This window comes from Vipera berus, assembly GCF_964194415.1.
Source record: "Vipera berus genome assembly, chromosome: 7".
Lineage (NCBI taxonomy): Eukaryota > Metazoa > Chordata > Lepidosauria > Squamata > Viperidae > Vipera > Vipera berus.
The window spans coordinates 24,028,546-24,042,108 of record NC_138209.1 but is presented as its reverse complement, the minus strand read 5'-3'; the positions used below and the strand labels follow the sequence as shown (position 1 = coordinate 24,042,108).

Below are 13,563 nucleotides of genomic sequence, written 5' to 3'. Positions count from 1 at the left end.
AAACAGCTGGAGGTCACCAATTGTATAAACCACCTCTCAGAAAACAAGCTTATCCACCATTCTTGCCTGGTGCCTGGGGAGGGGTAATGGAAAAGAATGAAGCTTTGAAGACATTCCTCAAGGCTAACAGAGTCAGGGCCATCCACATCCTGTGGGAGAAACTGTTCCAAAGGGCAGACACCACAGAAAAGTCAAAATCTCAAGATTTCGGCATGATCACCCTCTGTTTCATTGGCATTATGAAATAGATTGAGCTGGTGTTGTACTCTCGGTGTGAAATAATAACCCACTTATTCTGCCTTAGAAGAAAGGTATGGTCCCCAGTTATTTTATTTTTTAAAAAAATGGTTCCTTCTTCAGTGGCTTGACCTTCATATTTACTCTGATAAATCCTGATATAAATCAGGATTAATCCACTATGAAATCAAAGGCAGTACAGTACCTACCAACTTTAAGCTAATGCATGCATTTGGCCTTGATGCTGTCAACAACATCCAACTCTGAAATTTGATGCTGATAAAAAGATTTCTGAAATCTAAAAGTTAATCTCCTTGAATCTCCTTTACTACAGTCCCTATAGTAAAATTCCAATTTTTAAGTGAGAAACTACAAGGTACAAAAGTAACTTTTATGATTAGAACAAAAGTGCTCCCTTGATCAAAGACATATGTTGTCACTTGATTTTTTATTACTGAATACATTTGTTTCACCAAAAGGAAAAATCCAGTCTTCGATTATAGAAAATGGCATATTGTTCTCCACCTCCCCTTTTTTTTACACTAGATAGGATCTTCTCAAAGTTTTATCTAGCTATCTTTTGTCAGCCATAGGGAAACACAACAGCAGTTCCAAACCTAGTTCCATCTTAAACTTCCCTGGTTAAACAAAAAAGGTCAAAACTCTTCTTCAGTAAGTGTGCAAATAAAACATGAGAGGAAATATGAGGAACACATGCCGGTTCCATTCCGAAGAGTCCATGGTCTCAGTTTCAACCTCCAATATCCTTCAGTTTCTCCTGTGTTATCCGAACATGATTATGAAAATATTGAATGTCTCTGTTATTTGGAATTATTTATTCATATTGATAATGCAGGAAAAAAATAAAAAGCATATAGCAATCTTCGGATCTTGGGTGCTTAGAACTGGCCTTTTTCAACAGTGGCTTAAGATTATCTTTCTCAAGCTAGTGTGGCCCATATGTTGATGTGGTCCATCAACATTAGATAGCTGTACTAAACTACATTAGAAATAAGACTGAATCCCAAAGAATTTAATGATCATCTGGACCAATACTAATTGAGACAGGCATATGCATTGACCCATATAGGAGACCCACTGAAATGTCAGATCCATGTCCTTTGGAGGACTCCTGTAAGCTGCTTCACAACCCATTCCTTCATATCTATGCATTAAAAACATTTCTGCTAGGATCTATGAAATGAAACAACTGTATCAGTTTGCAGCAAGCACATGAAGACTTCTAAAGGACATGGCTCCTTTTTTGAAGACAATTGCTTTGCTCAAACTATCACATTCATTTAAATACTTTGATGGTCCTAATGCATTCCTTCCAAATGAACTGGGAAGTCATGGTTATCTTATGCATGTACATAGATTTTCATGCATAAACCTATGCCAATACATTTTTCTTAAGCATGGATACTGCTGCTTGTTTACATGTGATATATTCTGAATACATCAGAAATAAAAGGTATTAAGTCTTCTACTGAGCTCCAAAAAGCTAACTTAATATTTTTCTTATTAAAAGATAAGTGACTTAATACTTTCTTAGGAGAAACCAGAATATGGTATTTCTGTAATTTTAGCTCTTTTTAAGTGTTTGAATTCTTCTAGTATTCTACTTTTTTCACCCTATTTTATTTCAGTTTTCATTACTTTCTGAAAATTCCAAATCTGTAACCTTTCTAATGTAAGGTAAAGGTAAAGGTTCCCCTGCACACAAGTGCTAGTCATTTCCAACTCTAGGGGCCGGTGCTCATCTCCGTTTCAAAGCCGAAGAGCCAGCGCTTGTCCGAGGACGTCTCCGTGGTCATGTGGCCGGCATGACTAGACGCCAAAGGCGCACGGAACGCTGTTACCTTCCCACCGTATTTTTCTACTTGCATTTTTACGTGCTTTCGAACTGCTAGGTTGGCAGAAGCTGGGACGAGTAACAGGCGCTCACTCTGTTACGCGGCACTCGGGATTCGACCCGCCAAACTGCCGACCTTCTGATCGACAAGCTCAGTGTCCTAACCCACTGAGCCACCGCGTCCCTTATCTTTCTAATGTAAACATGTATAAATTTGGCCATTGACCATAATAAGGTAAAGGTTTCCCTCATCCAGTCATTTCCAACTCTAGGAGGCAGTGCCCATCTCCATTTTTTAGCTGAGGGAGCCAGTGTTGCCCACAGACATTTCTATGGTCATGTGGCCAGTGTGACCATACGCCGATGCGTATGGAATACTGTTACCTTCACAGCAAAGTGGTATCTGTTTATCTACTTGCGTTTGCATGCTTTCAAACTGCTAGCTGGGCAGGAGCTGGGACAAGTAACAAGATCTCATGCCGTCATGCGGCACTCAGGTCTTGAGCTGGACAGCGTCTTTAGCCACTGAACCACCACATCCTCTTGACCATAACAAAGGCCAATAATGTTACTAGTTATTTAAAAAGGGACTAATCAGTTCATTCACATTCCTCAAGAACTGATGCATTAACCACTATTACTTAGAATAGCTAAAATGAAAATATTATAATCAACAGCAATGTATCATTGAATACCAGATAGATACTAAGGCCAAATACTGGGGGAGAACCATTTTACTGTGCCCTAAATTCTTTGAAAAAAGATACTACTTGTTCTAATCTTTCAAACTCTTCTTTGATCTTTCTTAATATTCTCTCCTAATCTTAATGGATAAGTCCAAAATATGTTCATCTAACCTATCTATATATAATAAGGTTAGTTCTTTTGTTGAAACTCTTACTTATGCATATTCATCATTAGTTTAAACTCATAACACAGGCTGAGGAAATGCATTTCTCACATGTTTCTTCTGAAAAATCTATCGTGGAATTGCAAAGCAGGTCCAAGTTATCAAATAAGTGATCTGAGTGGAATTTAGGAGTGACTTATTTCAGGTATAGTTACTGACTTACTTTGGTTAGCTGCTTGTCTGTAACTTTAGTGCTAATTAACTGCATTACACCTTGACATTATAAATATTTATGTGCATTCCCCCAAATTGAATCTCATATTTTTAATCATACAACCTGTTGACCACAATATAAAATGAAACTAATTCATCAATCTAATTGAAATGGCTTATTATTGTCTCTTTCCACTCATGCACAACAATCTGGGAGTTGTGAGTTTAATTAAATAAAATATTGATAAGTACTTTGCACTGAACTGCAGCAGTATATAACTGAAAGAAATGTGGAGAGCAACATGGAAGGAAAAATACATATTTCACATAAATCTTTTTAAACAACAAATGAAGTATTAATCAAGTAGAAACTATACATTGATAAGTGCTTCAGGAATAATCAAGTGTCATTAAATGTTTTTGCAGAAGCATTTTCCCTTCCTCACCAGTTTGATTTCTATCATCCGTGATATGTAGTTGTCATCCATGATTCGTAGTTGGCAATGATCCAGTATTGGGTCTCAGCTTCTTTGGCTTCTATCTAAATTGAAAGTTCTAGGTCAGAGTACTTCTGCTGACTCTGGGTTCTGTAGATTATCTAATCTACAGAATCCAGAGTTAGTAGAAGTACTCTGACCTAGAACCTTCACTTTTGAAGGTCATCTATGAATCCATACTTGACCTGGAACAAAGTAGTTGTCTTTCAGACTCATCAGTGTTTCGGTGAGTCCAGATCTCCACATTTGCTCCCATGGAATGTGGTCTAAAAGAAAGAGTTTCAAATTTGATATAAGTCTCTTTTGCAAGTTCATCTTCCTTGATCAATTTTGGTTTCCTATGAAGCATCACAACTTTATATAGCAAGAAAAAAATGAGTGGTATTGCTATTGCACAGGCTATCCCACTAGCTACTAGCAAAATAGAAATAGGATATTTGTCTTCCATATTAATTCCATCAGTGGAGAAAATGATGCATTGGTCTTTGGTGGGAAGCATCTCTGTGGGGCATACGCAGGCCATATACTTGGTGCTAGGCTCCAAACCATCTATTGTCACTTTGTTTTTTGTGGGATCTGGATTTAGTGACACCTTCTCTTTTTCCCCATACTTGGAATACAGCACAGTCAAAGCAGAGCTATTAGAGACATCAATATTTTTCCACATTAAGGTCACTTTTTCACTCGTTTCAGGAATTACTCTTAAGTTTTTTAGAGTAACATTTTGTTCATCTAGTGGCTCTACACTGAGTGATGCATCCAATTGCTTTTTCCTTCCATTAGCAATTGTGTTCCCATTCTTTTTGTCAGCGGGCATGGGCTTGGGTTGTTTTGTGTCAGTTCCTCTTTTGGTGGTTAATTTTTCAGTGGTAGCCATAGTTGTAGAAGGAGAGGTGGTTGTAGATGCTATTGTAGAAGAAGAAAGCGTCACATTGAAAAATTCTGGTTTGATATCTTCTTGGGTTATATTTGCTTGATCTGTTCCTGTCTTCTTGCCATACTTTGGGGAAGGTACCGTTGTGGTAACAACACCAATAACAGTGACAGTAACAGAAGCTTCTGACATTCCAGCGAAATTTTTGGCCTTGCATCTATAGTCTCCTGCATCTTTGTAGGAAATGCCTGTCAGACTAATAATGGACCATCTTTCACCTTCTCCTGGACTTTCTTCAATAACTGGGGAAGAAAGAAATACAATATAAATGGCAATTAAACATATACTACTTACAAATAAATGAATTTGAATACAGGTATTCCTTGACTTACAACAGTTTCTTTAGTGACTGTTCAAAATTACAACGGCACTGAAAAAAGTGACTTATGACCATTTTTCACACTCATGGCCACTCTAGTGTTCCCATGGTCATGTGATCAAAATTCAGATGCTTGGCAGCTGACTCAGATTTATGACCATTGCAGTGTCCCAGGGTCATGTGATCACCTTTTGCAACCTTCTAACAAGCAAAGTCAATGGGGAAGCCAGATTCACTTAACTGTATTACTAACTTAACAACTGCAGTGATTCATTTAACAACGGTGGCAAGAAAGGCCATAAAATGGGGCAAAATCCACTTAACAAATGTTTCATTTAACAATAGAAATTTTGGGCTCAATTGTGGTTGGAAATCGAGGACTATCATACAAAGAAGCTACGGCATTAGGAGGCTATGGGACAAACATTTCAAATGAGAAGCATTATTTTTAGTTTGACTACAACAATTAACCACACAATCTGTTAAATATGCCATTTTAAACAGTCTTGCATGAATTTGGCCCAATTAAACTGGCATTCTCTCTCACATTCTCTAAGGAAATAGCAATGCTTCTTCAATGCTTGCTGGCTTCTCAAGATTTTTATTTAATCTTGCCTTTTTAAGATATAATTTGAGGCAGCAATCATATCTAATACTCCTGTCTCCTACTTTCTCCACAACAACAAGCCTGTGAGATGGGTTGGGCTCAGTAACCATGACTAGTCCAAGATCACTTAGCTGGTTTTCATGCCTAAGGGAAGCCTAGAGCACACCGCAAATGTGAGCAAATGATATATTGGGTTTTTTATCAGAATTCGGAGATTCACTAGATGCAGCTTAGCAAAGAAGATACACACTTGGAAATAAAGAATTCTTAACTCAGAAATTTGGTTGGGTACTAAAACTGAAGCTAGATCCTTCTCTTAAAAAAATCATCTCCTTGTTACCTGATAATTTATAATTTATAAAAGTATACTTTATAAAGTATTATTCATGGAGATGGGTGGTCAAAAATTATTCCATTCATACCTACTATTAGCAAGTCAAAACCTTTTTCCAGTTTTTGCCAAAAATGCACAGCTCTATCAGTGCATCCAGATGTACCTGCTGTCCTTCACCTGGCAGTGGACCTCAGAATCAAAGCCCAACTCCCAAATAAACATCTTGAGGGCAGCAAGTGAGTAGAATCTCTCTTTTTCTTTTGTTTGCTTTGTGTCTTTGATTTCTTTTAATTTATTTGTTGTCCATAACAATATGTTTCCCTCCCATTCATTGCAGATCTGTCATTTGCAGATCATTCAATAAGTGCTAACTTCATTTGGAAAGGACCCTTGTAAACTGAGAAAGAGTTTCCTTTTTTCTTTCTTTCCAAGAACAGATTAGAGACAAAGCCAAAAAGGTTACTATGCTCCTCTTTGAACATGAACACCTATTTTAGAATTGTGATGTTATGTTGCAAGATTAAGCTAGAAGAAAAGGTAGTAACAGTATTTACTTAGGGAGGTATATCAGTCCAGATCCAGTCCAGCATTCCTATAAATTATTTCTTTAAAAGTACAAGCATCTTCTGACTGCTCTTTAGAAGGCCATATCCTGAAGTTGAAACTCAAATACTTTGGCCACCTAATGAGAAGGAAGGACTCACTGGAGAAGAGCCTAATGCTGGGAAGGATGGAGGGCAAGAGAAGAAGGGGACGACAGAGAATGAGGTGGCTGGATGGAGTCACTGAAGCAGTAGGTGTGAGCTTAAATGGACTCCAGAAGATGGTAGAGGACAGGAAGGCCTGGAGGAACTTTGTCCACGGGGTTGCGATGGGTCGAACATGTCTTCGCAACTAACAACAACAAGAATCTTCAATAGTTGACCTTAGCATATCATTGTATATAGGAATTTCTCTAAATTTCTCTAAATATATACATTTGGGATATAATTTCCACAAATACAGATATTTACATGTTTTTAAGCCACTCTAGTGTTCCCATGGTCATGTGATCAAAATTCAGATGCTTGGCAGCTGACTCAGATTTATGACCATTGCAGTGTCCCAGGGTCATGTGATCACCTTTTGCAACCTTCTAACAAGCAAAGTCAATGGGGAAGCCAGATTCACTTAACTGTATTACTAACTTAACAACTGCAGTGATTCATTTAACAACTGTGGCAAGAAGTCAAACCAGAATTTTTCAATGTGACGCTTTCTTCTTCTACAATAGCATCTACAACCACCTCTCCTGCTACAACTATGGCTACCACTGAAAAATTAACAACCAAAAGAGGAACTGACACAAAACAACCCAAGCCCATGTCCACTGAGGTAGGTTCTCCTCCTACCTCCTGGACCGCTCGCAGTCGGTGTTGACGGGAGGGCAGAGGTCCGCCCCGAGGCCTCTCATTTGTGGAGTTCCTCAGGGGTCAGTCCTCTCTCCCCTCTTGTTCAACATCTATATGAAGCCGCTGGGTGAGCTCATTCGTGGTTTTGGGGTGGGGTATCATCAGTATGCTGATGATACCCAGCTTTTTCTTTCCACCCTGAACCAACCCAGTGATGCCCTCGACGTGATGTCCCGTTGCCTGGAAGCAGTCCGGGTTTGGATGGGGAGAAACAGGCTTTGTCTCAATCCTGCCAAGACTGAGTGGCTGTGTATACCGGCATCTGACTAACCAATCTTTTCCATCCTTAACTATGGGGGGTGAGGTGTTACCCCCCGTTGATAGGGCCCGCAACTTGGGTGTCCTCCTGGATTCACGGCTCAGTTTGGAAGATCATATAGGAGCCGTGGCCAGGGGAGCTTTTGCCCAGGTTCGCCAGTTACGGCCCTATCTGGACCGAGATGCCCTACGCACAGTCACCTCCCAGCTAGACTACTGCAATGCTCTCTACATGGGGCTGCCCCTGAGGACCACTCGGAGGCTTCAACTGGTGCAGAATGCAGCCGCGCGAGTTGTAATGGTAGTCTCCTGATACTCCCATGTAACACCTCTTCTCCGCGAGCTGCATTGGCTTCCAGTTGCCCTCCGGGTGAGATTCAAGGTGCTGGTGATGACCTATAAAGCCCTAAATGGCATGGGCCCGAATTATCTAAGGGAGCACCTGCTGCCAGCGTCAATTTCCCATCGTCCTGTGCACTCCCACAGGGAGGGCCTCCTCAAGGTACCACCAGTCAAGGATTGCCGACGGGCGATCCACAGGGGGAGGGCGTTCTCTGTGGGCGCGCCTGCCCTATGGAATCAACTGCCAACGGAACTCCGGACTGCCCCCGACCTTCGTTCATTTCGCCGGGATCTAAAAACCTGGCTCTTTGAACTATCTGGTCTGGACTGAGGGGTTTAATGTTTTTAAATTGTGATTTTAATTTTTTGCGGCTAGGCTTAATTTAATTTTATTTTAATTTTATATTGTATTGTTTTTAAATTTTGCCTTGTAAACCGCCCTGAGTCCTTTGGGAATAGGGCGGTATATAAACCGAATAAATAAATAAATAAATAAATAAAATTGTACTTGATAAGCTATATGTATATCTCTATCTTTATCTCTAGAGAGAGAGAGAGAGAGAGAGAAGGGGGGTGTTCTTTTATATATCATTTATTGCCAAAAATCAGTTTTATGAAGCAAATTGATAGAGCTGCAATTCAGCAGTGCAGATGGTACTACATAATTGAATTTTGAAAATGTATATATACATTGAAGAAAGAGAGAAAAGATCAAAACCCTGATAGAGCCCATGGGAAAAGGTCTAAAAGAATAACATTCAATCTTTAGGACCTCCTTGTTAGGAACAAGCAGGACTGCCACATGATATGATAAGTTCTTCAACTAGATGTCCTCAAAGGTCCATCAGAGATACTCCAGTGGATTCTTCCCTGAGCTGGAGTTGGACAAGATTATTTCTACACTGTCTTCCAGCTCTATGATTCTAGGGACAATCAAAAGCCTTGTCACAACCATTCAGTTCATTCTTTCTGTCATGACATCAGTCACATTGATTGAAAAATGTTAAAATCAACAGAGAACATTTACACCTTCCCATTTCTAGGCAAATAAGAGCCAACTCCTATTTAGCTCAAGATTGAACACAATGTGCTACTATTAATCTCAGAAACCAATTCAAACATATAAGATCCAATTCAATCAAAGTTATGGTGGTGTAAAGTCTGGCAAATTGGACAATATTGCAACACGGGTTTATAGGTGCTTGTAGAGTAAAGGATGATTGCATGTTCTTATAAATTGTATAAATTGTATGTATTTGTATTTATGCTGCAGGGTGATTAACACTACTATTTCAATTTTAAAAAAAATACATGCTTGACAAAATTTTAAATAGAAAATTGTGTGTTTTGAAAATACATTCCCACTTGGCTTCTAGATTTATATCAGAGTATTGTGGAGCCTTCTTTTCAAATATTTTTACTCAAGTGAAAAGAAACAATTTGTTCTCTAAGGTTTTTCCAATTTCTAAAACTCAGTACAGTATATTGATTAAATATGTATTTTTATTTCCATGAGTAAATTTAAAGTAGAAGTCTTTTTCTCCATTTCAATTCATAAGCTAAGAACTGAACTTGTACCTCTCAAACATTAAGCCATCACTTTAACACATCTTGGTGTTTCTCAGCAGGCGATTTTTTAAACATAGTGTACCTGTATAGTCCACTGGTATGTTGTTTGATCTAAGCCAGGTGAGTTGTGGCGTGGGATATCCAGTTGCATCACAGCGTAAAAGCACGTTGCTTCCTAGGGATGAGGTAATTTTTGTAGCTGAAGTCATTACTGATGGCTTCAAACACTGTTCCAGTTCTGCTCTTTGAAACAAGATCCCAGCCAAGCTTTCAGGTCCATTGCAAGCCACAAAAGGGTCTAGAAATATAAGAGCACTATCCGCAGTTTTGGAACATTCAATCAGCTTGGAAATACGACAGTCACAATACCATGGATTGTCCTGCAGACCTTAACAGGGAAAAATAATCCAGTCATAATAGCAACTTAAAATAAATGATTTGACAAATTATGGGACCAAATCTATTTCCCTCTGATAAATCTAATTTGTGTGTGTGTGTGTGTGTGTGTGTGTGTGTGTGTTAAAGAAGTGATAAGCAAGAAATACCAAGATTATGATATTCAATTGTTTTTTTAAAAAAAAACTAGAAAAACATACTTCTACAATTACAAAATTAATTTGTGCTTACTTAACTACCAATCAAAGAGAGTGAAAATGGAATAATGCCTGGCTATATTGAAGGCAGGCATGAAAATGGAAATTTTATACTAGGAGATGTCAATTAATGTGTTCAAAAAAATTTAATTTTAAAAATTAAAACTTTATTTGGTCTAGGGCTGAATAAATAAGACAAGATAATCTTTATTGTCATTTTTTACTGTGGGCACAATGGCACACATCAAAAATGAAATTTAGTTGCCCGCTCTCAAAGTGAAACACATACATGACACACACCTAAAACATACTGTATACAACATATGTATAGACCCACACCCCTACATATTAATAACAATAAAATATTAAATACTGTCCATCTTGAATATATAACGGAAGGAGGAAGCCTGAGAGTTCGCAAGGTTAGTGCTGTATGAAATGAAACTATGGCTGAATCTGGATATTCTGCTACAAATACCATGAAGCCTCCTCCCAGAAGGTAACAAGGAAAACAGGTTGTGAAGAGGATGAGTAGTGTCCCAGATAATCTTACAGACCCTGTTCAAACAATGCTATTGTGCTACATCCTGGATGGGAGGGAGGGAACTGCCAATGATCTTCCTACCCTAGTTGAATTAAGCAGTAATTCCTTACCAGCAGTAATTCCTTACCAGCTGTTATAACATATCACATAGCACAGGTCTACAGAGAGGACTAGTCCAATCTTGAATATACCAATTCAGAAAACATTAAAGTCTGCTCCACTAGGTAATATGGCAGATTGCACTTAACTTGCTGAAGCTTTCAACAAACAAATGTGATCATCAAAATGAGTTAACTAATTTTCTTATTGAATGTCTACTGAACAATGAAATGCCAAACTCAATTGTAACAAGTGCACATCCAGGCCATCAACAGAACAATTGTTAAGTATGAGAACAATAGTTGATCAGCTACTGTGAAGCTGATTGATCACAATATTTGAGTTCATACTATGAACTAATTCTGAATTCTCTCAGAAGACACAATTCAAAGAAAGAAATCAAATTGTTCATGCTTACCTAATATGACTCTGTGCACCAGAGTATCTGTATTTCTGGGTATTGCTGTTTCAGAAAAAGGAAGCCAGATATCCATGAGGTCTGAGGGCAAGGAGGTTAATTTGTTGCTAGATATATCTAAATAAGTGAGATTTCTCAGGTATCTGCCAGCCTCAACTGGAATACTGGTCATTTTGTTATTGTGTAAATCCAGAGTTCGTAGATTGGGCATCTCAGCCAAAGACTCCCAAGGGAAACGCAACAACAAGTTGCCATCCAGACGCAATTCATGTAGCTGCTTTAACTTATAAAGGCTTCTGCTATCAATGTTGGTGATAGAATTGTATGTAAGCCATAGATATTTGAGGTCCACCAGGTAATAAAAAGCATCTGCTGGAATTTTTCTTATGACTGTCTTTTCTATCCGGAGTTTTACACAGTCCACAGGAATATTGATAGGGATTTCCAACATATCAGGGTCATTACAAAGCACAGACCTAATAACAAACAAAGAGAAGCTGCTAAAGTTATATAGGCTTTCATAATGCATTAAAAAAAACTGTGGTCCTACTGACAAATCAATCCAGCTGTGCTCACTATGGCTCTTTTGGATAAATCTTCTTTCACATAATGGGGGATGGTGAGGAAGTATATACAGAAGACAGGAGACACTTCCGCCTCTGTCCAAAGAAGTTATACATAGTCATGGAAAGCAACTGATTTGTCTATTGAATTTTGTTCTATAATATGATAATTTTAAAAGTGCTGCTTCTTTTCAGTAGCAGGAATAAAGAATCATCAGCATCAAACACCTTTCATGCACCCATATATAATTTATATGAAGTTTAGAGTTAATAATTGGAGCTTTAAATTATTAAGAAAATAAATGCACATGTAAGAATTGTACCACTTCAGGATTAAGCCTAGTGAAATAAGATACGACAGCCTGAACAAAGAAGTGACAGAATAAAGGACAATCCCCAAATTAAAGTAGGCTTAAAATATACTGCACCCAGATCTTATTACATTTAATTAATCCTAAACTCTCCTTCAAAGAACACAGGATGGCCTTTAGATATTTTTCCCTTTCTCGGCACATTTTATCATTACAATCCTGCAAATAGATGAAATCGATACATATAATTATCTCTAGGTCATCAAAGGAATTATCTCCACACTCCTAATTTGATACTATCTCTTCTGTCAGACAGAAAACATGACATTTTTGTAAAATGCGTTTGTTGTTATTTATAAAGGAGGTTCCTTCATTAAATTACTTTAAATATAGCATATGTCAAAACTTATTTTTATTTTAAATTGCATGAGCATATAACAGCAGCACTATGAAGAAACGTGCTTCATATTGGACATGTGGAGGAATTAATAAGGTTTATAATTATTGTCCTATTCACTTGGAATCATTTTGTATATTATCCTATTTTTTTAATCAAGAAAAGGTTTCCACATAATGCAGATACAGCATTGAAACCTTCACCTTGATTGGATGACATTGGGTAGCCAGTGTGCTTACTTCTGTCTGTGAAAGAAAATAAAACAATTTTTCATAAGACAGTAGAGCAAAAAAATATATCCTTTTACACAATATTTTTACATATAGTATAATGGAAGGGTATTTTTTTACATCTAGGTAACCCAGTTTCACTAAAACTTTACATGTACAGACTGGATAAGGAATCTCACTTTTCGTGAACTGGGTACAGAGATGCTAAGCACAGTATAAATACTATGCCCAATTTGGTTAGAATTTCAATCCCCCCCTCCGTGTGTGTGTGTTTCTGTGTATGTGCGCATATGTGTACTTATGTGTACCTCTAGCCCACTAGTTTCTGCTTATCATCCAATCTGATGGGATATGTGTGACTAGTTAGCCAATCTATGATTACATCAGATTTTAAAACAGTCTTCCAAAAATACAAATCTCTTCTTAAAATTTAATTAACATGTTTTTGTTGTTATTCACTAAGGATAGGAATCTTACAAGTATAAAACCTACTTGAAAAGTCAAGAAAACAAATACCTTGTTCTGGTTCCATCACTCATGCCATGGTAAATGCAGCTGCATTGAGAAGGGCAGAAACCATCCACTTCTTCCAAAATGGTCATCATGATACAAACAGCAGCAAACAGATGCATGGTTTCTTTCCAAGACAATAGGTAAATCCAAAATCGAAGATCTTTTACTCCTAGACAATCATCCTGGGTTCCACGCTTGTGCATATAACTTCCATTTAGTCAGAGCAGATTACCCTGGATTATCTGAGATCTGCAATTACTTAACCTTCAAAGGTTCTCTGCAAATGCTCATTTGACAACACTAGTTTTTAATTGTGTCAAAGGAGGAATGCATTTTTAGTAAAATTATATCCATCTTGAAAGCAAGACTACTAGAAAAAAGAAGTTAGATACTACAATTTTTTAAAAATTGCAAGTGCAATTTAAAATT

At 37.8% G+C, this 13,563-nt stretch overlaps 1 protein-coding gene across 1 annotated transcript; it reads right to left on the bottom strand.

The window, feature by feature from the left end:
• Positions 1–3,818: 3,818 nt before the first annotated feature.
• Positions 3,819–13,253, bottom strand: LRIT3 (leucine rich repeat, Ig-like and transmembrane domains 3; the record flags this gene model as incomplete). Its single annotated transcript, XM_081333258.1, has 4 exons — positions 3,819–4,828; positions 9,549–9,854; positions 11,121–11,596; positions 13,138–13,253. The coding sequence occupies 4 exons, from the start codon at positions 13,251–13,253 to the stop codon at positions 3,819–3,821; spliced, it is 1,908 nt and encodes a 635-aa protein (XP_081189384.1).
• Between the last annotated feature and the right edge of the window lie 310 nt (positions 13,254–13,563).